The sequence below is a fragment of the Phoca vitulina genome, unplaced genomic scaffold (genome assembly GCF_004348235.1).
Source record: "Phoca vitulina isolate PV1807 unplaced genomic scaffold, GSC_HSeal_1.0 scaffold63, whole genome shotgun sequence".
NCBI lineage: Eukaryota > Metazoa > Chordata > Mammalia > Carnivora > Phocidae > Phoca > Phoca vitulina.
The window spans coordinates 9,230,375-9,256,854 of record NW_022589766.1 but is presented as its reverse complement, the minus strand read 5'-3'; the positions used below and the strand labels follow the sequence as shown (position 1 = coordinate 9,256,854).

The 26,480-nt window shown below is 41.3% G+C and overlaps 1 protein-coding gene across 1 annotated transcript in view; it reads left to right on the top strand.

The window, feature by feature from the left end:
* SRD5A2 (steroid 5 alpha-reductase 2) overlaps positions 1–24,947 on the top strand; it is a 40,943-nt gene extending 15,996 nt beyond the window's left edge. Inside the window, exons 2-5 of the mRNA XM_032391668.1 lie at positions 15,036–15,199; positions 19,713–19,814; positions 22,129–22,279; positions 24,881–24,947. Coding sequence (XP_032247559.1) covers positions 15,036–15,199; positions 19,713–19,814; positions 22,129–22,279; positions 24,881–24,947 — 484 coding nt within the window. The remainder of the gene's footprint in view (positions 1–15,035; positions 15,200–19,712; positions 19,815–22,128; positions 22,280–24,880) is intronic.
* Positions 24,948–26,480: the final 1,533 nt, after the last annotated feature.

Sequence of the window (26,480 nt, the reverse complement as noted above, 5' to 3'; positions counted from 1 at the left end):
CTTCTGGTGGCTGTCAGCATTCCTTGGCTTATGGTCACATCTCTGTTCTCTGTCTTCACATTGTCTTTTGTCTGTGTGTCTTTCTTCTCTTTTTCTATCCCTTTCTTGTATGAGGATACATGTGATTGCATTTAGGGTACACCAAGACTATCCAGGATAATCACCTCAAGATCCTTAATTTAATCACATCTTTTGCCATATAACACAATCTTCACTCTTTTGTTATAAAGTAATATTCAAAGTTCTGGGGATTAGGGCATGGACACATCTTTTCTAGGGGGCCACCATTCAACCCATGACACAAGGTCCATAAAAAAATGTAAGCTTGGATGGGATGCATCACTGACTCATTCCATGTTTAGTCACCTTTGCATTTGGCCTGCACATCCCACTCTCTCATATATCCAAAACCATTATTTACAATAATAGGTATCATCTTTGTATATACAGACAAGTGACTATTCATTGTCAGTGTTTGTTATTTCTTGGAAAGGACTCAGGGAAGTGAGCCAGGGCTCAGAGGACTAGTTGGCCCAATGCCTTTGGCATGTAGAGAGGCTCCAACAAGGAAAGAACCTCTTGGTGGGTTCTTCTCCAAAGGGAATAATTGGGGGAAACTCTATTTTATGATTAAATGCAACCCAAAACCCTCACCAATTCTGGCTTTATATTTGGAAAAGTTTGATGCTTATTTCAGAGAGAACAGTGTGATTGTGCTTTAATCAGGACTCTTTCAGTTCCAAGTGACAGAAAGGTCTATTCAAATAGGCTGAAGTAAAACCTGAATTTATTAATGCTCATGATTGAAAAATTCCAGCTTCAGGTCCAGATTGATGCAGTGGTTCCAAAGATACCATCAGGACTCGGTTTCTCTCTCCAGCTCTTGGCTCTGCCTTTACTGGTTCTGTTCTCAGAAAGGCTGTCTTTTAGTGGTGGCAAGATAACTGTAGCATCTAAGAGCTTATATTCTCTCCGATCTAGGACACATGACGAAGAACAGTTCTCAAAAAAATGTAAGCAAAACTTTATTAGGATTTGTTGGGTCATGTGCCCATCTCTGAAACAACCAGTGTGATAAGGCTATCCCTATTTTGATTGGCTGAGGGGCCTGGAGAGATTGAACCCTATCACGGGCTAAAATGGGGAGGTGATCCAAGGTAGTTACTCTAAGAAGGAAGAATGAATGTTAGGTGGCAAATGCAACAGATGCAATAGATCTTTGGGCTAAAATGTCTGAAAACCAAACCTGGGTTCTTTTAAGGGGCATGTGGGACTTTTTTTTTCCCCAGTTGTATATGATGATCACAATTTCTCTTTCCAATTGGAAATGAGTGAGTTATTTTGAAAAAGAGGACCTTCATTTGAATCCCATCTCGTGTGGCCCTAGGAAAATTACCCTATCTGTGAGCTTCAGATTCTTCCCTGGCTCAGCAATAGCAATCTCTCTCTCTCTCTCTGGATATCAGGATAGATGCCTACTTATCAGGACCTTCCGTCACCTGGGTGCATAAACAGAATAGGGCTACTTGAACACAATCTGATTGGTACCAAAGAACCATCTGCCCCTACAACTCTTTTCTTTGGGCCCTAAAACATGTCTGAAATTCTTACCATTCAAATGTTTTGTTTTGTTTTAAAGCAATATGTTTCCAGAGAGCCAGGTAAAAAATGCAAATAGATCCAAAGGAGAGACAACATGAAATCCTGCATCATTGACTGCTCCTTGTCTGCCATCGTGGAGGGGATGGGCCAAAGTCATCTTGGGAGATGTTTTTCATTGCCACATGCAAGACCAACAAGACTTTGAGAAAAATGTCCTTTCACATTCATTTGAGCATTCCTTTCTCACTACTTCTCGTATCACTCAGGCAGGGCCTTCATGTTCCCTGGAGATACCCAATGACAGGGAATCTCCACATTGAAAAACTCTGTCTAGGGTCCTCCTTTCCCTGAGTATGTCCAGTTGCAAAATGGCATCTCTCCTTCATAATCACAATTCTCATTTTCACAGTGAAGTTGATCTTAGGTAGGGTGAGTGCCACCTGATTATTATTTGATTAAAGCATTCCTGTGAAGCGTGAATGAGTGACAGGCTCAACTTTCTTTCAGGGGGGTAGGGTTTAATTTTCAATCTTCTATTTGGTGTAAGAGATTTTTTTTTGAGAAGGGTAACTTGTGTCACTTTCCTAGTCTTCTAAGATCAGTTGCAAATGTACTCACAACAGGTGCTAACTCTGCTTCTGAAAGGTTGTTGGCCATGGGGGTTAGCCATCACTTAGAAGATAACAGGAAGTAGAGCATCCTGAGGGATTGGGACAAAAGAATGGTAGGTTTCATTAAGAGAATTGGAAAACTGTTAAGATTGGGAAATTTCCAGGAAAAAGAAACCTTTTGGGGTATGACCAAGCATGTCTATGTCATGCATGTTTGGGATCTTGAGAACCTGAGAGAAAGAGGGAATCAGGAGGAGAGGGCCCCATAAGGGGGATATGATGTGAGCAGACACAAAGACTAAGTAAGGCACAAAGACTAGTTTCACTGTTGGTCTTTTGCTGGCCCTCATATTTATAGAGAGAAACTGATATATTCCTTTGGTTGGGGAAAGAAAGAGTCATTAAGTTCTAATATGTACCAGTTATATTCAATTATACCATTTAATTGTTTCAACTACCTTCTGAGGTTGGCATCATTATTATCCTCCATTTATCAATGGAAAACTGAGGTGCGGAGGAGTTAAGTTGCCAAGGTCATTGTGGTAGTTTAAAAATATGTCCACGAATTATTTTGACACAATTTCCTTGGAAATATGGTACCCAATTACCCTCTCCTTGGATGGGGGCCAGAGTTTGTGACTTGCTTCTGACAAATACAATGTGACAAAGTGATAGTATGTGACTTTTGAGACTAGGTCACAAAAAAAGGGAGCTTCTGTTGGCACTATATCTTGGATTGCTTCTTCTGGGGGAAGCCTACCACAATGGCATGAGGATAACCAAGCTCCCCTTTGTTGAAGTGAATGTGGAGAAGGCCCATGTGCGGAGAAGATGAGGCCACCTGCCCACACCTAGCACCCACTCTCCAGCCATATGAATGAGCCATCTTGGAAGCAGATCCTCCAGCCCCAGTCAAGCCTTTTATGATTGCAGTCCTGGTCAATACCTTAACTGCAATCTCATGAGGGACCTTGAGTCAGAACTGCCTAGCCAAGTCACTCTTGAATTCCTTGACATATACAAACTGTAAGTGAAAACCCCTGTTTGTTGATGTTTTTAACTATTAAGTTTTAGGGTGATTTATTGTGCAGCAATAACAAAAAACTAAGACAGTCAGGTATTTTGGAAGTAGTACATTCACCATCCATTTTCACTTTGCCACAGTTACCCATATAGAAACCAAACAGAAAGATGATGGATAAAACTTAGAATAATCTATTACTTATTTACTGAGTACTTTTTATATTTCTTGAGTATTTATTTATTACTTTTTTCCTGAAGAATTATGCCAGGTTCTGGGTTACCTTTCACATAGCTGAGCATCTCTTGGGCTTAGCTCTTAGAACTGCTCTGTGGGTGAGTTGGTGGTTGGTGGCATCAAAATCTTCCAGAGAGCTTTCATAAATCTCTGAAAGAGTTTATAGTAGGTAAGGTAGTTTTAATACTCAGCCATATCTGCCACTGGCCTATAGAATTTAAGGCCTATCTCTAAAGCTAGATAAAGAGAATCTCTCTATAGACGTCCACAGTTAAAAACTGATTCTCCAAGTCAGCCACCAATGCTCATGACAGATATACATTTGGACATCATGTATTTGTTAAATAAACTTTTTATTTTAAGATGATTGTAGATGCACATGTAATTGTTAGAAATAATACATAGATATCATGTGTAACCTTTACCCAGTTACCTCCAAAGGTAACATTTTGCAATATTATACTGCAGTATCACAACCAGGATATTAGAATGTTGGTTATAGTAAAGAGACAGAATATTTCCATTACCAGTGGGATTCCTAATGTTGCCACACTCACTTTCCTCCTGTTCCCACCCCCACCTAAATCACTGGCAACCATTAATCTGTTCTTCATTTCTATACTTTTGTGATTTCAACAATGTTATATAAATGGCAGAATATAGCATGTAACCTTTTGAAATTGGCTTTTTCTTTTTCAATCAGCATAACTATCTGGACATTCATTGAGGTTGTTGTATGTATTGTTAATTCTTTCCTTTTTATTGCTGAGTAGTATTCAATGGTATGGATGTACTTGTTTCTTTAATAATCCACAAATTGAAGGACATCTGAGTTTCCAGTCTTTGTTATGAATAAAGTTGTTATAAACATTTGAATACAAAATGTTGGAAAACATAAGTTTTTATTTTTCTGTGATAAATGCCCAGAAGTGCAATTTCTGGGTAATATGGCAGTTTCATGTTTAGGTTTTGAAGAAACTGCTGAGCTGTTTTCCAGAGTGGCTATACATTCCCACCAGCAGTGTATGAATGATCCAATTTTTTCATATCCTTGCCAGTATTTCATGTTGTCAGTTTTTATTTTAGCCACTCTGATAGGTTTGCAATAATATCTCATGGTGGTTTTAATTTGCATTTCCTAAAGGATAACGATGTTGAACATCTTTTCATGTCCATATTTGCTATCTTTATATACCTGTAGGTAAAATGTCTCTTCATGTTTTTTGCCCACTTTCTAATTGAATTTGTTTTGTTTTTAATGTTGAGTTTTGAGAGTTCTTCATATGTTCTAAATTCTAGTCTTCTGTAAGATATGTGGTTTACAAATATTTTTTCCCCTAACATGTAGCTTTTCTTTACATCCTTTTAACAGGGTCTTATGAAGAGCAAAAGTTTTAAAATTTTTGATAAAGTCCAATTTATGATTTTTCTCCTTTTATGGATGGTGCTTTGGTGTCAAGCCTAAGACCTCTTTGCTTAGCCATAGATTCTGAGAATTTTTGGGTTGAAAGGCTATCTTTTGTCCTTTTAATTGCTTTTGCACCTTTATAAAAAAATAAGTTGGGCCTATTTGTGTAGGTGTATTTCTGTGTTCTCTGTTCCCTTGATTTATGTGTGTATCTCTCCACCAATACCACACAGGTTTGATCACTGCAGTTATACAATTGGTCTTAAAATCTGGTAAGCAAATTCCTCCCACTTTATTCTTCTTTTTCAGAATAGTTTTAGTTATCAAAACTCCTTTGCCTTTCAACATAAATTTTAGAATTATGTTGTCTATATTTATAAAATAATCTTGCTAGAATTTATAGGAATTTCACGATCAATTTGGGGAAAATTTACATCTTTACTATGTTGAGTCCTTCAATCCATGAACATAGTATGTCTCCATTTATTTATTTATTTATTTTAAAAGAATTTATTTATTTATTTGAGAGAGAGAATGAGACAGAGAGCGAGAGCATGAGAGGGGGGAGGATCAGAGGGAGAAGCAGACTCCCTGCTGAGCAGGGAGTCCGACGCGGGACTCGATCCTGGGACTCCAGGATCATGACCTGAGCCGAAGGCAGTCGCTTAACCAACTGAGCCACCCCGGTGCCCCTGTCTCCATTTATTTAGATCTTTGATTTCTGTCATTAATGCTTTGTAGTGTTCACCATACAAGTCCCGTGCATATTCGTTTAGATTTGCACCTCAGTATTTTATTTTTGAACTATTGTAAATGTTACTTTGTATTTTTAATTTCAGTGTCCATATGTTCATTAATAACATATAGAAATGTAATTGAATATAGTGTATCCTGCAAACTTGCTGAATTCACTTATTAGGAGGTTGGGGTTTTTTGTATATTCTTTGGGATTTTCTATAGAGACAGTCATGTCATTTGCAAACAGGGACAGTTTTGTTTCTTCCCTTCTGATGTGTTTTTTTTTTTTTTATTGCCTTATTGTACTGACTAGAATTTTTAGCACTTTGTTAAGTAAGAGTGGTGCGAATAGATAGACATCCTTGTCTTGTTAATGATCTTAGACCATTCATTATAATGTTTCCTGTGGATGTGCTTTATTAAGTTCAGGAAGATTTACTCTATTCCTATTTTCTGAGTTTTTATCATTATTGGGTGTTGAACTTCATTAAACATTTTTTTTACAATGACTGATATGATCACAATATTTCTCTTTTTGTTCTGATAATATAGTTGATTTCATTGATTGATTTTTGAATTTTGAACCAGTCTTGCATCCCTGGAATAAACCCCACTTACTCATTCTGCATAATTATTTATATATATATTCCTGAATTCTGTTTGTTAACAATTGGTTAAATATTTTTGTGTTCATATTTGTGGGGGTTAGTGGTCTGCAGTTTTTTTTTTTTTTCTTTGTACTATCTTTGTTTGGCTTTTGTATCAGGGTGATTGTAGCTTTATAAAATGAAGCAGTTATGTAGAATTGGTGTTAATTCTTTAAATGTTTGTAGAATTCTCCAGTGAAATCATTTGGACCTGGGATTTTTTTGAGGAGGCAGTTTAAAATTATGAATTAAATTTCCTTAATAGTTACAGGGCTATTCAAGTGATCTATTTCATTAGGGTGAGCTATGATGCTGTGTTTTTCAAGGATTTCATCTAAATTGTCGAATTTATGCATGTAGAGTTGTTCATAGTATTTCTTTATTATTCTTTTAATGTTTTCAGGTTCTGTAATGATAACCCCTGTTTCATTCCTGATTGTATCTTCTCTCTTTTTCTTTATTAGTCTTTTTAAAGGTATATAAATTTCACTGATCTTTTCAAAGCATAGCTCTTTGTCTTATTTGTTTTAGTTATTGTTTTAATGTTTTGAATTTCATTGATTTCTGCTTTTATCTTTATCTTTATTACTGCCTTTCTTCTGCTTCCTTTGGCAGTATTTGGTGTTATGCTTTTTTTTTCCCTAGATTCTTAAGGTGGGAGTTTTGAGACCTTTCCTATTTTCTATTGTATGCATTTAGTGCTACAAACTTCCCTCCCAGCACTGATTTAGCTATGTCCCATATATTTTGATATGTTGTAATTTTCATTTTCAATGAGTTCCTTATAGTTTTTGATTTCCTTTGAGGCTTCCTCTTTGAACTATAAATTATTTGGAAGTCTGCAGTTAAGTTCCCAAGTTTTGGAGATTTTCTTATTATCTTTCTGTTTGATAGAGTTGGTGAGAAGTGGTCAGATTCTGGAAATATTTTGAGGGTAGAGCTGACAGGATTTGTTAATAGATTTAATGCAGGGTATGAGAGAGAGAGACAGAAAGAGATGGAGAAAAAGAGACAGGGTGGCTCTGTCAGTTAAGCATCTGCCTTTGGCTCAGGTCATGATCCCAGGGTCCTGGGATCCAGCCCCACGTCAGGCTCCCTGCTCAGCAGGGGGCCTGTTTCTCCCTCTCCCTCTGCTCCCTTGCTCCTGCTCTCTTGCTCCCTATCTGAAATAAATAAATAAAATCTTTAAAAAAAGAGAGAGAGACAAAGAAACAGAGAGGGAGAGAGAGAGAGAGAGAAGAGTCAACAGTGGTTCAATCTGGGCAATTGGAAGAATGAACTTGCCATCTACTGAGAAGGGACAGACTTAGGGAAGTGTAGATTTTGGGAAAAGTGGGGAATCAGGGGTTTGTGTTTGGATACATTAAGTTTGAGATATCCTTTAAACTAGATGTCTAGTGGGACATTGACTATATGAGTCTGAGTTCAAGGACATAAATTTGGGAGTTGTCATTCTGTATATGATATTTAAAGATATGCGACTAAAATGTGGTCCCATCTACAGTGGTTTTAAATAAAGAGAAGAGTCCTGAGCCCTGAAGCACTCTAATATTTAGAGGTCAAGGAGATAGTGAGAAACCAGTAAAGGAAAATGAGGAGACATCAGTAAAGTAGAAGAAGAACCAACAGAAAGCGGTGTGCTAGAAGCTGAGTGAAGAAAGTGTTTCCAGAAGGACGGAGTGATTAAATTGTCAAACAAGAAGGGAACTGAAAATTGACTCTTAGATATGGAAATGTGGATATTTCTGGTGGTCTTGCCAGGATCAGTTTCAATGGCAGGGGAGGGAGGAAAGAAGAGGAGGAGAAGACAAAGAGATGGCAAGTATAGACAACTCTTTGGAGGAGTTTTGCTGTAAAGGAAAGCAAAACAATGGGGTGGTGGGTGAAGGGGTACATGGGTTGAGGGAGTCATTACTACACATAACAAGTAAATGTATACATGGGAACCTTGTATTTATATATATAGAGTTTGAATTTATTTTGACTGATAATGAAGTCTAAAATTTCATATAGTGAAAAGTCTTCAATAGGCTTGATAATCTTAGCAAGAGGATTTATATTTGAAGAAGACTTAGTTAAATATGAGTTGGTCTATGGAAGATGTGTAATTTTAAAGGTTGTTTCTTTGGTTTAATTTGGATTTGCAATTTCAGTTAACCCTTTCCAATAAGAGTCCCCCAAATGAATATTTACTTAGCAGTGATAGAAAACTTTATATTTACAGAGTACTTATCAGTCTCTGTATCAGAACAAACACAAAAGAATGAAAAGGTCATTAGCAGTGTAGGAAGGAATTAAAGCAAAGTGGTCCCAAACCAGGGAAACTGAGTCTCAGGGCATATGTGGGATCTGAAGGTGAGACTCACCAGCAACCCTCCACAGCACTAATTGTCAGCCTCTTGGGCTACTTGACTCTCTTTTCCTTTTCCTGCAATGAAATCCAGCGAGGCTACATTTCCCAGCCTCCCTTGCAGTTAGCATGGGGGGTGTTGCGGAGGGTGCGCAGGCAGAAGAGTGAGGGTGGAAGTCATCTATTCCACTTGCAGCCTGTTGCCTGGCCCTTGGGAAAACCTGTCCACACTCCTCCATGCTCTCTCTCTGTCTGTTTGCCAACCAGAAGAGGAGGATGCCCTGGAGGAGTATGGGTCTTGAATGATTGTGGAGCAGAGCACCAGCCCTGAACAGCATTGCACGGGGGCACCAGCAAGAAACGAACTTTTATTATGTGGAAACTCTGATACTTTAGGGTTGTTTATTATAGCCGTGAGCCTGTTCTGGTTATTACATACTCCTTTGGATGAGATGCAGTGAGTTTTGGCTTTGCATTTAGACTTAAAAAGTCCAGAAGTTAAGGGTGGGGCAGTTACATGATTTGATCTGGAAGCATGGCTACATGCAAGGACCAATTTTGGGGGCATTTTTGGCACTGACAGGGCCACACTGGGATGTAAACAACTATTTTAAAAGTAGCCTTTCTGTAGCCTTCCAGGACCCTTTCCCCTTAAGAACGTAAGCCACCTTCAGGCCCTCAAGGCTTTATGGGGTGTGAATGGGAAGACAAATTTTTCAGCAACTATCCTGCAGTTGGGCACTTTTCCTTGCAGAATCCTATTTAATTTTTACAAGAATCCAACGAGGTAGTAAAGATTAACCTCAGTTTACAGATGTTTACAATCAACTACAGTCGTTCTTCTTTTCCATACCCAGTTTGTTACAGATTTGGGTAGAGGAACTCCTTTCCACTTGGCACCCATGTAATTTCGACAACCCCACCCCCCCTTTTATGTATTTATTTATTTTAAAAGATTTTATTTATGAGAGAGAGAGAGAGAGAGAGCGGGGGTGGGGGGAAGGAGCAGAGGGAGAGGGACAAGCAGACTCCATGCTGAGTGTGGAGCCAGACCCAAGGCTCAAGCCCAGGACCCTAAGATCATGACCTGAACCGAAACCAAGAGTGAGCCACCCAGGCACCCCTCCCTGTCCCGCCTTTAATCTTCAATTGTTTCCTTACTTTCCAACACCATGAACTGTCTCACCTTGTACTTTTCCTGCCTCTGATCTGGAATGAGCTATTTCTCCATGGTGGCCTGCTTCCTTTAGAGAATAGTATTTACAAATGGAGACCCAGTGCTTATTGCTGCTGGTGGGTCATCACTCCTAGGTCTTTGGGTGGGTCAGTATTAAAAGTCATGAATTCATGTTGATATTTCCAATCCAAATTTAACATTACATTTTGTTGGTTTTATATTTGTATCCTTTTAGAAGAAAATCTTAGTTCTTTTTTTTAAAGATTTATTTATTTATTTTAGAGAGAAAGAGTGTGAGTGGGGGGAGGGGCAGAGGGAGAGACTCTCAAAGCAGACTCTGCACTGAGCTCAGAGCCCCACTTGGGGCTGATCTCACAACACTGAGATCATGACCTAGGCCAAATCAATAGTTAGAGTCTCGTGCTTAACTGACTGAGCCATCCAGGTGCCCCCAACTTCTTTTTTTGAGGGTGAGAGAGAGAGAAGGCTTCCAGGGTCTTTTAAAGAATGGAGTATAACATTATTTGCAAATATTGATATACCTGGGAAATCCTGGAAAATATACTGAAAAACTATGATAAATAGGAATTAAGGATGTGATTGGGAACAAAATTAATATATTAATATTAGAAAAATCAAAGGCCTTCTTCTATATGTAAAACAACCAGTAAATAGAGGTAAATGGAAAACCGGTGAAGGTTGCACAGTTTTTTGGATCTACTAAAAACCATTTAATTGTATACTTTAGTATGGTGAATTTTATGGTATGTGAATTATATCTCAAAATTTAAGCTAATTAAGAGAAAATTCAGGCTGTGGTGCACTCTGTGGTTAAATTGTAGGGCGTCTTCCACTTGCTAGCTGTATGACCCTGTCACCTAGCCTCACGCACTGTGTCTGACTCTTCATCTGCCCATCTCATAGGGCTGTGAGGATTAAGTGAGCCAATATATGCAAAGTGTTTAGAACGGAACAAATAATAAGAGCTCAGTAAACGTATTGTTTTTGGTGACAATATGTTTATAAGGCTGTTGTCGACATTACCCTTCTGTTCGGGTACAGGGGTTCCTTTGCACTCATTCAGGTCTTTTTTTGTGTCCCTCAGGACATTTTTAAGCTTTTTTTTTTTTTTTTTAGATTTTTATTTATTTGAGAGAGAGTGAGCACAAGTGGAGGGAGGAGCAGAGGCTGAGGCATGGGGAGAAGCAGGCTCCCCGCTGAACAAGGAGCCCAATGCAGGGGTTCCATCCCAAGACCCTGAGATCATGACCTGAGCCGAAGGCAGGTACTTAACCAATTGAGCCACCCAGGCGCCCTATCTCTGAAGTCTTGATTGTTGTGGCCACTGAAGTCACTGCTTGGTTAGATCAAGGATCAGTTAACCATGGGACAGAGCCTTACGTAAACACCTCAAACCAATGTCTCCTGGTCTTTGCCAAGGGCCTCTGTGTGCCTGTTAGAGACTCCTTCAGTAATCACCCACGTAGTTTACAGCTCTGCTTTTAGCATCGTTAGCTACTTGGGCAAACCTCAAGGTCAATCAGAGGTGAGAGTTTAAGACATTTTTAGGTCTGTTTTGAACATATGCATGGTCCTATGCATGTCATGGCAGTCTAGATTCCCGGAAATATACCTGAGATTTTCAAAACCCCTTAGGGGCATCGCATTCCTCCGTCTTTCCTTTAAAGCTTTTTGGTGGGTTTGTTATTTGCCCCACCTATTATCTTTTGCCTCAGGCCACTGTCCTGGTAAAACATTCAACAACCTCCCCCTTCCCCAGAAACATTTAGCACTGGGTACTTTTTTTTTCCTCTTATGATTCTCTTTTTGTTTTTTTTAATTTAATTTTATTATGTTATGTTAATCACCATACAGTACATCATTAGTTTTTGATGTGGTGATCCACGATTCATTGTTTTCGTATAACACCCAGTGCTCCATGCAGTACATGCCCTCCTTAATACCCGTCACTGGGCTAACCCATCCCCCCACCCCCCTCCCCTCTAAAACCCTCAGTTTGTTTCTCGGAGTCCATAGTCTCTCATGGTTTATCTCTCCCTCCGATTTCCCCCCCTTCATTTTTCCCTTCCTTCTCCTATTGTCCTCCATGCTATTCCTTATGTTCCACAAATAAGTGAAACCATATGATAATTGACTTTCTCTGCTTGACTTATTTCACTTAGCATAATCTCCTCCAGTCCCATCCATGTTGATGTCAAAGTTGGGTATTCATCCTTTCTGATGGCTGAGTAATATTCCATTGTATATATGGACCACATCTTCTTTATCCATTCATCTGTTGAAGGGCATCTCGGCTCTTTCCACAGTTTGGCTATTGCGGACATTGCCGCGATGAACATTGGGGTGCACGTGGCCCTTCTTTTCACTCCATCTGTGTCTTTGGGGTAAATACCCAGTAATGCAATTGCTGGGTCATAGGGTAGCTCTATTTTTAATTTTTTGAGGCACCTCCACCCTGTTTTCCAAAGTGGCTGTACCAACTTGCATTCCCACCAACAGTGTAAGAGGGTTCCCCTTTCTCCACAACCTCTCCAACATTTGTTGTTTCTTACCCTGCCAATTTTTGCCATTCTAACTGGTGTAAGGTGGTATCTCAATGTGGTTTTGATTTGAATTTCCCTGATGGCTAATGGATGATGAACATTTTTTCATGTGTCTGTTAGCCATTTGTATGTCTTCTTCAGAGAAGTGTCTTGATTTCAAGTCAAGAAATGGGCAGAAGACATGAACACTGGGTGTGTTTGAGTGAGGTGGAAAAGACTAGCCTTTTGAGCAGAGTCTTCTAGGGAACCACCAGGCAGGTTAAACGATGATTTCTCTTTGGGATTGAGGCTTTGAAAGAGTTCCAGCCCCATTTTCCTCCCTCCAATCCTGGGAATGTGGGTTGTTACTTTTCAGGTTCTGCCAAGCTGGAAAGTGGGAAATGGGACTAGGGTAAATGAAAATGCCACAATGTTTGTTGCCCTTCCCGAGAGCCAGACATTCTCTTGCTTAAATGCTCCCCAGGTTGCTGTAAGCCTTTGGCTGACACTGAGTTTTGAAAAAGTTGATTCTTATTTTTTTATTTTTTTTTTTTTTGCTTTTATGGCGGGGTGAACTCTTGGAGGTCCTCCTGCTATTTCACTCCCTTAATTAATTTTTATACTTAAGAGTATTTCTAAAATTTGGGAGGGGGTGTTTCGTAAATTGGTTTTAAAGTTCACATGAAGAAATAAGTAATTAAGAATAAATTGAAAATCCTCAAAATCGGTAATGATATAAGAATAGCCTCCCCACCCCCATGCCTGGCTGGCTCAGTCAGTAGAACATGCAACTCTTGATCTTGGGGTTGTGAGTTTGAGCCCCAGGTTGGGAGTAGAGTTTACTTAAAAAAAAAAGAGCTCCACCTAATTTTTTTTTAAAGATTTTATTTATTTATATATTTGACATAGAGAGAGAGAGAGAGTGCAGGAGCAGAGGGAGGGGGAGAAGCAGACTCCCTGCTGAGCAGGGAGCCCGATGCCGGGCTCCATCCCAGGACCCTGGGATCATGACCTGAGCCGAAGGTGCCCCTGCCCCACCTAGTATTAAGACATATATTAAAAGTACAATTATTAAGACAGTGTAGTACTGACAATAAATAGATCAATGGGACAGAATCAAGAGTCTAGAAAAAGAACCAATTTTTATGATAAATTAGTATGTAATACCAATGAGAGTGCATGTCAGTGAAAGAAAAGAATTTAGTAAGTTTACTAGCATTAGGAAAAACATTAAGTTGGAGTCTTACCTAACTTCTTACAACAAAAGAAATTCCAGATGTATCAAAGGTTTAAACATAAAATGTAAAATCATTAAAGAATGGGGAAATAGCTCTGAGAGGTTACAAGACTTTGGAAGCAACCCAAATATCCGTCAGAGTAAAATAGATAAACATATGTGGTATATTCATACCTAATGGTAATAACAATGAAAACATATGAACTGTAGCTTATATGCAACAACATGCTTGAATCTGAGAAATATGATGAGTTAAAGAAATAAGACATTAATGGATACTCTAAGAATCATAGAATATGACTCCATTCATATGGAATTAAAAATGAACAAAATAAACTATATTTTTAGGCATAAATCCAAATGTGGTAAAATTGTAAAGAAGCAAAAGGAAGTGACTTTTACAAAAATCAGGATGGTGGTTAGCTCTGGGATGATAGTGGTATGGTGAATAGAGAGGGAGGCTTCTGGGGGTGAAGGCAATGTTCTAGTTCTTGACTTGTTTAATGACTATATGGGTGTTTATTTAATAGTTATGCATTAAACTATTCACGTAGGTTTATGAACTCACCTGTATGATTGTAATAGTGCACCATAAAAGAAGAAAAATTATAAAGAAAATGTAGTTGATTTCTAGTATTTAGCATTATGTCTTGGGCAAATCTTATTTTGAGGCTGTTTATATATTTTTAATCCTATTTTCCTAGCTTCCTCTAGATTCCATGCTTCCTAACAGTTAGAGGAATATCTTTCTTTTCTCGAGAGATTCTGCGGTCCACTTCCTAGGATATGCCACAATATCGGTAATTAAATCATATCAGAGCGACAATTAGTAAGCTGTACGGTGGAATGGCTGCTATCAAAATGTCATCCCACCACTGCAGGGGCAAGCGAGGCTCTCCCTTTCTCCAGTGTCATCTGGGTTGTAGATTGATAAAAAGCCGAGCTCCAATCGTGGGCTCATAGGATTGAATTTATTAACTACTGGATGGAGATGAAATTTACCTTTCAAGGCTGGTTTGAGAATAAAATAAGGTAATAAATGGTGACTACTATGGCCTTTAATGAAGCAAGACAAATAATAGCATAAAGGATTGCTCTATGGAGGAGTAATGTTCTTTTTTGCATAAGTTCAAGGGAAATGATTTTTTAAATGGGTTTTTTTTTTTTTTAAGATTTCATTTATTTATTTGACAGAAAGAGACACAGTGAGAGAGGGAACACAAGCAGAGGGAATGGGAGAGGGAAAGGGAGAAGCAGGCTCCCCACTGAGCAGGGAGCCTGATGCGGGGCTCGATCCCAGGACCCTGGGATCATGACCTGAGCTGAAGGCAGATGCTTAACGACTGAGCCACCCAGATGCCCCTTAAAAATGGGTTTGATATAATTGTTGTTTCATCTCATTGTTTGATTTTTTTTTTTCTTTTTAAACGCTGCATCCTGACATTTCTTTCCCATCTATCTCAGGACCTTTGTTTACTCATTGCTCACTAGAGGGAGGCCTTTCCCAGTTGCGTTTCTTGTCAGAGGGTTTGTCTTCTGCATGGGAAATGGACTGCTCCAAGCCTACTATCTGATTTACTGTGCTGAATACCCTGCTGAGTGGTACACAGACGTACGGTTTAGCCTGGGTAAGTAAACCTGGCCACTTCTTACCCACACCCCGCCTAAATCCCCAGCACCTCCCCCCCACCCACTGCAATTACCCCGCAGTGAATTCCATTCTCCTCTTCTCTCCCTGCTACCCCGCTCTTTTCTCTATAAAACAGCCAGAGAGCTCTTTGAAAATCATGTCACTCCCCACCTCAGAATCCTCCAGTACATTTCTGCTACTCTTGGGATAAAAGACGAATTCCTTATCACTGCCTATGCCTGTGATGCCTAAATGTTGTTGGTCCTGCCCGATTTCCCCACCCCATTTCTTGCCTCCGTCCAGTTACTGTGCTGTAGCCTCAGTGGCCTTCCTGCTGGGCCTGAAATGGTCAAGCTGGTCCTGCCCCAGAGCTTTTGTACAGACTGTTCCCTCTGCCTAGAACGTTCTGTCCACATATACTCATGGAGGTTGGTCCCTCACTTTATTTAGGTGTCTAACCATTTGTACCTCCTCAAAGACACTTTTCCTGACCATTTTATCTAACATAGTAGAAAACACTGTTGAATTTTTTTTTTCATTATCTGCAAGAGGAACTCAAGTCGGGAAGGTTCAATCGTTTGTATATTATTTTGGCTTAAACCAAAATGCTGGGATTACCCTTAATTCCTCTCTTTACATCACACATCAAATTCTCTGTCAGTTTAGTACGGCTGCATCTAGCTCCATAACATGTACTCACAGGGCTCACTTCTCCCTTGCGCCTCTGACTTGGTCCTGGTCTGAGCCGTGATGGCCTCTTGCTGGGACCGCCACAGTGACCTTCACACTAAGCTTCCTGCCGCCGGTACCGGCCTTCAATAGTCCCTTCTGCACACAGCAGTCAGAGGGAACGTTTGAAAACACAAATGACTGGAGGATTGGTCGTATGAATGCTGATACATGCACACAATGGAGTGCTCTGGAGCCCCAGAAACAAACAAACAAACAAAACAAAAACAAGGAAGATCTCTGTGTTCCTGTGAAGTATCTCCAGAATATGTGGTTAAATAAAAATAAAGTGTGAACAGTGTATCTAGAATGCTACTTTTCATGTAGAAAGGATGGAAGGAAAATGTGTGTGTGTGTGTGTGTGTGTGTGTGTATAAAACTGGAAAAGGGAATATCGGATTGATAAAAAAAAAGAAACTAATTTTAAAAAGATGACCTGTAGGTCTGGGGGAAAGATAATGGATGGCAGGCAGAACTTCTCTTTCAATATGATTTTGCCCTTTGAATCATGAAACTTAATAATTTCGTTTAAAAAAAATCTAAATGGGGGACCCTGGCTGGCTCAGTTGGTGGAGCGAGCGACTTTTGATCTTGGGGTCGTGAGTTTGAGCCCCCGATGTGGTGTAGAGATTACTTAAATAAATAAAACTTAAAAAAGGTCTACATGGAAGACCCTAAAACTGAGAACAAACCAATAAATGTACCTAACTATATGTTGAACTGGTAATATAACCATACAGGAAAATGATTTATGTTAGTTTGCAAGAAATAAGGAGAATGAAGAGGTAAGTTGAATGCCACCATCAGGAAGTGAGCCAGTCTTATCTAGAAAGGGGGACATTCTGAGGTACAACTGTCTGGTGTCTTTTTAAGAAGCCAGTGCCCTGAAAATTTTTTAAAAAGGTAAGGGTCAGGTCACCTGGGTGACTCAGTCGGTTGAGCATCTGACTTTTGGTTTTGGCTCAGGTCATGATCTCATGGGTCATGAGATGAAGCCCAGCGTTGGGCTCTGCACTCAGCAGAGGGTCTGCTTGAAGAATCTCTCCCTCTGCCCCTCTACCTGCATGCACGCATATTCCCCTCTCTCTCTCTAAAATAAATTAAAAAATCTTTTTTTTTTTTTTTTTTTTTTTAAAGGGAAAGGGTCTGGGCAAGATTAAAATGACCTTTAAAGAGATAATGACCAGATGCCAGGTATGGTCTTATACTGGACTTTGGTTTTCACAAACCAGCCATACGAAGGATTTTGGGGCCATCTGGGGAAATGGAAATATGGCCTAGATATTATATAAGATGAAAATCTAGAAAGATATGCACTAACGTGTTTAATGGTTATAATTTCTGGGTGGTAGGAATAAGGTGTCTGGGTTTTCTTATTTTTGCTAATTCACATTTAGTATTCCATGTAACATATTTACTTCCTTTGTAACAATAATAAATGGAAATCATTTCCTATTTCTCCCCTGCTCCAAACCTGCCAATGGCTTTCTCTCGCACTTAACAATCCAAACTCCTCACCAAAGCCTACAGTGCTTAGTGTGTTTTTTTAGTTATCATCCTGTCCACATTTTCCCACTTTTCTCTCTATCTTAAAGTCTCAGCTACACCAGCCTTCCTTCTGTTTTTTTAAACAGAGTAAACCTATTCTAGCCTCGGGGCCTTTGCACCTGCTAATCCCTATACCAGATTGCTCTCCCTCAGATCTGTGCATTCTTATTATTCAGATCACAGGACAAAATGCCAAATCTTCAGAAAAGTTTTCCCTATCCACCTCATCTAAGTAGAGACACCTCCTCCCCTCTCCTGTTCACTCTCTATCTCATGATCCTATGATTTTCTGCTTTGCAGTGACATTATATGATTTAAAATATTTTAGTTATTTGAATTCATTTCTGTCTTCTTCCACTAAGATGTAAGCTCTATGAGAACAGATACCTTGACTGTTTTCTCACTACTGTATCCTTGGTGTTTAAGACAACGCTTGGTGTATTATAAGCTCTCAATATTGGTTGAATGAATAAATGAATGAACGAGTGAACACATGAGTGAGTCTTGTGCCATCCTTGTGAAACAGGTACTATTCAAATCCATTTTACAGATGAGAAAACAGAGGCTGAGAGAAGGTCAGTGACTTGCCCAAGGACACACAGACACTGAGTCTAAGGTTTCTGCTTTGTCTCCAGCTGTGCCCGTTGTCTCCCCTCCTTCATTCAACCTCCTGCCATTGGTGTCTCTCCCTAGTTTCCCTTTCTTCCAGGCCAATATTTTAAAAAAATTATTATTGAAGCATAGTTGACATACAATGTTATATTAGTTTCAGATGCATAGTGTAGTAATTCAGCAACTCTGTGCATTGTTCAGTGCTCCCCAAGATGAGTGTAGTCACCACTTGTCACTATACAACGGCCAGTGATCTTTTGACTAGACAAGACTCATTGTTTCCTGTCGTAGCAAATGAGGTGAGAGGAGATCCGTTTTTAATTCAAGTGTTCTTGCTTTTTGCCTCATGTATTTTGATCAGCACAAATACATATTGTTGAGAGGTGGAGGTTGGGCATCTATGTGGAACAGTGAGTGTTTCTGGGGTGTCATGGTGCCCACTGGGGTGCAAGACCTCGCATCCCTGATCCTGGCTCTCCCCACCTCAGACCCGGGCTTCTTTCTGAGCCAGTGAATGCGGAACAAGACTGTGTGTGAACTGGCAGTGGTTGAAGCCAGTTTGCTAGGTGCCAGGCTCCCCAGTCTGACTCATGTTACTTTCATGAGAATGGGTATATCACTCAGGAATGCTCTCAGCAGTGAGTCACAGAAAACCAGTTCATAGTGACTTAAATAATTAAGAATGTCTGTTTCTTACATAACAAGAATGTCCAAAGGTAGGTGGCTTCTGCATTCCTTTAGTTGCTTACAGATATCATTAAGATCCCAGGAACTTCCTATACTTTCTATTCCACTGTTCTTAACATGTTTACCTGTGGTCCTCATCATATTCACTTCATGATTGCAAGACAGTTGCTAGAGCTCAAGGCATCACATCTGGCAATGAAAGAGGAGGAAGGCAGTAGAGGCACTGGTCCCATCTTCCCTTTTATCAGGAAAGTAAACATTTCCAGGGAAATTTCCCTTTATGTCGTTGTGGCAAAAGTAGGTCACACGACCACTTTTCAGCCTTCCAGCCTCTATAGTGGGGGAAGGCAAAGGAGGAGGGTTTGGAATTAGCGGTTGAGTTTGCCAACCACAATTTAATTATTTGGGAATGAGCCAAAAGTTTGCTATTATTCATTCATTAATTGGACAATGGTGGTGTTCCCTTTCTCTCCTCTCCCACCTGCCTCCATCATGTGACACTGTATACTTTCAGTCTTTTGGTCTATGCACAAATGGCCTCTCTACCCAAATTTGGGACAACGGCTACTTAGCCACCCTTTGCCATATCTTTGTAACGTTCTCAGAATTTGAAATTAAATGCACTTCTCTTCATTTAAAAAAAAAAAATAACTTAGCTTGTGAGAAAAACATCAAAACCAGGATACATTTTTAAAAAAAGATTTTATTTATTTATTTGAGAGAGAAAGTGTGTGTGAGAGAGAGCACAAGCAGGGGGAGCAGCAGAGGGAGAGGGAGAAGGAGGCTTCCTGCTGAGCAGGGAGCCCAATGTGGGGCTCGATCCCAGGACCCTGGGATCACAACCTGAGCCGAAGGCAGATGCTTAACCGACTGAGCCACCCGGGCGCCCCACCAGGATACATTTTTAACTTCTTCCCTCTGTCTTTTTTGCTAAGGTGTCTTCTTATTTATTTTGGGAATGGGAATCAACATTCATAGTGACTATATATTGCGCCAGCTCAGGAAGCCTGGAGAAGTCATCTATAGGATTCCGCAAGGTAATATCTCCCCTGCCCTCCAAATTTCCACTCTTCCTTGGGAGCCTGTCCCAGAGGTTATGCTATGAGTAGCAAATGGAGAGATTGTGGTGAGGGCAGATGACACAATATATCCGTTTGCCTCTGACTTCTCCTTCACATCCCCTTCCAGCCCACAACACGTTTGCTTTTTCTGATCTAAACCTGGAAGTTCAGCTAGAGGCACCCTCGGGAATGTGCAACATCATAATACCTTGAGGGTGGTGGAGTGCAAGGCTTGGGGTAAGGTGGAAATAGGCTGCCACCTCGTCACAGTAGGTAAGATTACCATGTACTGTATTAGGCTTCTCCAGAGAAACAGAACCAATAGGATATAGATACAGATACAGCTATAGAAACATAAGGAGATTTGTTATGAGGAATCGGCTCACGTGATCATGGAAGCTGAGAAATCCCATGATCTGTTACCTGCAAGTTGGAGACCCGGAGAGTAGGTGGTGTAAGCTCTAGTCTGTGTGCAAGAGAAGACTGATGTCCTAGCTTAAAGACAGTCAGGCAGAGAGAGTGAACTCTCCCTTACTTGGCCTTTTTGTTCTGTTCAGGCCTTCAATGGATTGGATGAGGCCCACTCACGTCAGGGAGGGCAATCTGCTTTAGTCAGTGTATAGATTTAAATGTTAATCTCATCCAGGAACAGCTCCACAGACATACCCAGAAATAATGTTTAATCAAATATCTAGGCACGCTATAGCCCAGTCAGGTTAACACAGAAAATTAAGCATCATGTGTACCGCTGTGTTGGTCCTTCATGAATTAGCCCATAAAGCTGAGTTGTGTGTTACTTGTCTTCTCCGGTTGACCTAGACTTACCTAGTGAGTAGTCAGGGCTGGTACTGTATGTATTTCCTGCCACTTGTATTTTCTTAAAGGTATGGAGAACCATAATTACTTAATCAAAAATTAGGATGGGAGGTCTTACAAGTGCAAATGCTTTCTCAGATATGAAGTCACAGAATATTTGAAATCCTAACTGTTCCCAAGAAACCAGGTGCGAGGTTGACAAACATAAGCAGGTGAGAGTGAATTAGTCCAAGTAATCCTTTGCTATTTTAGGTGGTATTTGGGTAGGTTGATGGCTCCTTTTGATGTAAATAGAACCTGTTATTTACTTCAAAATCTTTCCTAAATTACAATATGATATTGATATTCATTTATTAATAAAATAATGACAGCTACAATGAATTCAGTAACACATTTAAATGAATTTAAATGTTGCTGACATCCTCATGGTGTCTACATCAAACAAAAATGATGCCAAATATTGAGATATGCCGTTTGCAATTTATAGGCCCATATACCAGCAACAATTTATAGACCCTCTGTGGGAGGTCAGTGGTTTCTCCCAGGGTCTGGGAGATCACAGGTCTGGAGCTGCTGACGTAGTGACATCTTTAGGGAAGATAACTTGAAGGAGCTTTGGGATTTTAAATATTCACTCAATAATTAGCCAAACAAAGAAGAGCAGAGAATTCTCTTAAAAGCTAGATTGTCAAAGTTAGTTTCCAACTATTAAGGTATGTTACAGAATGATTTAAATACAAAAGATTCTTTATATAACTATGGAAAGAAAAAAACTAGTTTACTGTAGGGCAGAAAGTGGATACATTAACTATCATTGGAAATGTGTTGATTTCTATTTACAGGTTTGATATCAGACATGTATGGTTGGATAGAAAAGCAAACCTTGAAAATCAGCAGAAGCAGACCTCACCAGCCCCCAGGAGGGCAAAGCCCCTGCAGCTCCCACTCACTTCTTTCAACTTGAACAGAGTATATACACTCCTTTGCAGGGGTGGGGAGGGGCATATGCCACAGGAAAATGTCATTACTTCTAGCATCAACTCAGGTTTTTATTATTGTCACATAGCGGGTTGTTCATTTTGTCTGAGTACCCACCTGAAATATGCTGTGCGGGCGTCCAGGGGAGAGGTGAGAAGGTGAGAGGTGGCTTGGGAACAAAACGAAAACCCGACCTCCTGCTCCTCATCATTGTCTTGCCTGGAGCCAAGGGGTGCAGCAGTCGCTGCTAGAGATTGGCTGGAGCCCATCAAGCGGTTGGGGCCATGATTCCGGGAAGTTCTGAGGGCAACAGGCTGTTGTCACTGTGTTTATCCTTCTCCCCAAGAGGACTGTGCCAGGCTGCGATGACCATAAGGAAGTCTCCAGCCCCACATTTGTCATAACTGCCTTTATGTGCTTTGGAACGAAGCAGAGGGGTTTGAATGTGGCAGTGACCCAGTTCTGATGACGGACCTTTTCGTTCTTCTGCCCGCAGGTGGCTTGTTTACGTATGTTTCCGGAGCCAATTTCCTTGGTGAGGTCATTGAATGGACGGGCTATGCCCTGGCCACTTGGTCCCTCCCAGCACTTGCGTTTGCGTTTTTCTCACTTTGTTTCCTGGGGCTGCGAGCTTTCCACCACCACAGGTAAATTTCTCAATTCATCACATAGCTTTCTGCTCCAAGCCGTCTTCCAGCACTCCGAGTCCGGTATAGAAACCTGAGACATGTATTTTTATAAGGTAAGGTTGATACAGAAATCTGGACTGGTAAATTCTGACTTTGAACTTGGAATTCAGCTGGGCGACAGTATTGTAAACACTTTTTTTTTTTTTTCTATGAGTAAAACTAAACCCATGTAGGGAGAGGCACACCCGAGGTTACTTGGGAAGCCATCTGCCACCTTATAGAAGAAGGCTTCTGGGCAAGGAAGTTAGGAGTTAGTTGGCCTGGGCTCTGTGCCCTCCTAGCAGGCTCACCTGCATGGGCTCTAGGTAAGGGTCCAGAGGTCCAAGAAGTATCTTCCATTTCCATGCTTCAATTCAAATTCACTTCTGCCACATTTCTCAAAGTGTGTCCCATGGGCAGCACTGTCCACAGCTTCACAGATAATCCTGAGGTCCAGCCACGATACAGTACCGCCAGGGAAAAGCCTAGCCCCTGGCCTAGTGTGGCTACTATCTTTAATTCTGGCTTTGGTGCTAATAGTTCAGGTAATCACAGAGCCCTGGACACTCCAGGATTATTCTCCTGGAATCTGTGTGACACCAGGGCTTATTCTAGCACTCCCCTTTATCCGTGACCCCCACCCTCCATAAAGCCTAGCCAAGGTCATGGCTGGCTTCTTGGGAAGGTAGGGTAAGTGAATGCTTATGTGGTGTGATTTCAGGACTGTCCCCTCACCTGGGGAATGCCAGGAATTGTAGGGGTTTAGAACCTTTCCTCTGTAGGTCTAGCCTAAAGCCTTACTAAATTCCACCTGCCCCCCCCAGACCCTGTACCTGCGATGGGGTGGGGACAAAAGCATTAACTAAAAGCATCACTGCAAGGGGAAGAGTTACGCACTAAGTTGCTATCGGGCTTTGCACTTGAACTTCAGATCCTTTCTCTAAAATGGCATTTGTGGCTGGAGAGACACAGAGCGAGGGAGGGATAGCCAAAGGGGGAGCAGCCTTGGAACCAGGACCTGGGGGACCCCTTAAGCTCCTGCATGGGTGTTTTAGTCGGGCTAATGATTAATTCTGTAGTTTTGAAGGTTAAACCAAGAATGGGTTCTTTTCCTCAGAGTGGACTTTATGCAGACATGTCGGAAATGAATGAAATAGTAGCTGTCCTTATGACGGGCGCCGGCCACCTGCTAGCCTTGGTAGGGACGGGCTGCAGGGCGTCCCCAGCTTGTAAGCCAGTCCTCGTTCTCCTCTCTTGAGGCAGAGTCTGTTGCCCACCAGAGGCGGAGAGGGAGAGGGCAGAGAGGGCGTCAGCCAGCAGTCGGAGGGACCCTGGGAAGTGGTCTCAGGTGGGGCCGGTCAGGGGAGGGACAGGAGTTCCACCAGAGGTCTCCAGCAGGTGCAACAGCAAAATCCAAACTGTGGCCCTGACCTCTGAGGTCAGATTGCTCCATAAGGAAGGCCAGGCATCTTTTCTGTGGGGATAACTGGGCTTTGTGAGAAGCAACTCATCAGACCTCGCTAAGCATAGCACGAGAAACCAGCCACCTCTTGTCACATATTATTACTGTTTGCTGCCTGTGATTTTCACTTGAGAGCTACCAGCTTCAACTAGCTAGTTCAGCCTGGTCACTGAAGGAGAAAGCCATTTCACAACATGTATTAATCTTCCAGGCCTGCCAAAGCAGATGACCACAAACCGAGTGGCTTAAAACGATAGAAATTTATTCATTCACAGTTCTGGAGGCAGAAGTCTGAAATCAAAGTGTATGTAGGGTCATGTTCTCTTTGAAGGTTCTAGGCGAGGATCCTTCCTTGCCTCCTCCTGGCTTCTGTTTGCACCCCCAACCCAGTGTGTTCCATGGTCTACAGCTCCATCCCCAGTCTCTGCCTCCATGTCCACATGGCCTCCTCCCCTGCCTGTCTCTGTCTTGATGTCTCTGGTCCCCTTCAGTCACACTGGATTAAGGGCCTTTCCTATTCCAGGATGCCCTTGTCTTACCTTACTAAATCATATCGGCCATGACCCTATTTCCAGGTAAGTCTTCCAGGTTAAGACTTCAAGCATATATTCTGGGGGGACACAATTCAACCCAGAATATGAGGTAACATTTTCTTGGCATTCCCAAGGCCTCATGAGGGGATATTTTCCTGGGAACATTGCCAGTTCTCTAGGATTAATCTTGCTCATGGTCTTTGGGCTCTCTGATTCAACCCAAGTGAATCCATTGAGCAGTTCCTTCCAGCGTTTCCCTTTTTTTATTGTGATAAAATACACATAACATAAAATTTACCATTTTGGCCATTTTCAGTGTACCATTTAGTGGCATTAGGTACATCCATAATGTTGTGCAACCATCACCACAGTCCTCTGGCTATTACTTTTTATTTCCCAACACAAGAAACTTCAACATTTATTTACGGGAGAGGATGCAGGAGGGAGAAGGAAGATGGACAAATGGCCATCTGCACGAGTCAGGCCCTGAGTAACTGTAGCTTGCTTTGTAACAAGGATCTCAGACCCAGCAAACCTCAATGGTTGACCACTGCTTACTATAGTTATTCCTTTCTTGTCTTTTAGGTTCTACCTCAAGATGTTTGAGGACTATCCCAAATCTCGGAAGGCCCTCATTCCATTTATTTTTTGAAGAAACCAGATAAAAAAGGAACTAAAAGCTCCTACATGACTGTTGAACACCATCAAGCTGATGAGCCTGTAACTTTTAAAGTTCCAGTGTCTCTCTATACCGGGAGGCCTCTTGTGTTCTGACAGCCGGCCTGGAGATTCTGTGAGGTGGCTATTTCATGTGTCCTCCACCCTCCCGGGGTCTCTCTCCTGATCTCCTGTTGATGCTTCCACAAGGCTCTTCTCCACACAGAGGCATCTGTCTGCTCTTTATCTAGTCCTCCTAGAAAGTGCAAAACTTCCCTATGCCTTTTCTTCTTGGGGTGATCTAAGTACATGTGGCCTAACACCTGCTTTGTGTCAATGTAAGACAGCCCTGTGGCCGGGGAAGTTTTCAGTTGAGGGCAGTGTTTGTAGAATTTATTAAAGGTACATATTTTACGCCCATACAAATGAGCAGATATTGAAATTCTGGAGCTGCATGGACCCTGAGCAAATCTACTCCCAAATGAAAACCCAGTCACACTTTCCTCTCCCTCAGTTAATTATGAAAGATGTGAGATGATGAAGTGGACTTTTAATAGAGGAGCCCTCTCTTCATAATTGCTGAAGGTGCAAGGAGTCATTGACCCCATTTCAAATGTGTGCATTGTCTCAGCGCCTCTGGCTTCCTGAAGTTTCCAGGATCCCTGTCAGAGATATCCCAGAAAACTGGTGTGGGGTTTACTGAAGGTCAGGTTTTCTTGACCACAAAGAGAGAGGCCTGACTCTGGTTGGCGACTGAGACAGTAAAAACGTGTTTTACAGTAGACATTGCCCACTCCGATATTCTCGGAAAACTGTGGAAATATCCAAATAATGAGAGAGCGTCAAAGAAGGGAAATGACTGACAAGATCATACGTTGCTTGCCTGGACAGGAAGTTTAAAGTGACACGGAAGCATTTCAGAAGTGCTCGGCAACTTTTCTGCTATTGTTTCATGGCAAGTCCTCAACATTTCCTAGGGGCAGCCTGAACATCAGTCCTCCAAGTCCCTAAGGGTGCAGGCTGAAAGCTGCCACCAGAGGCCTGTGGCTGGCAGAAAACCTCTTTTGTTTGGCTCAGACAGGGATTCAACACATAGTTTGACTTTCTTTGTTTTTTTTTTTTTTTTTAACATTAGAAGTTTCCAAAATTTCAAAGTTAGGTCTCTACATTTCAGTTTCCCTTGAAACGTTGGAGGCTGTGGGCCCACGGAAGCTGCTAAGAGTGGGGACTGATCAGCTAGTCCGTATTAGAATTTGCAGCCTTGGTAGAGGGGTCACCCTAGCGTGGGTCCTCAGACACTGGGCTCTTTAAGGGAGGGGCTGAACACTCAGAATCAGAATATAGGAAAACATTTATCCCCTCAGGTTCAGGTTCGTGGCAAGCGTCGGTCATGTTTAGCAAGCCCTTTTGGGAAATGAACACCAATTTTATCAGGTGAGGTGCTAAGTACAGAAATTCACTGTATAAGAAACAAGACGTTTGAAAGGTCTGAGGATGATATATATAACTGAAAAATACAAACTGTAAT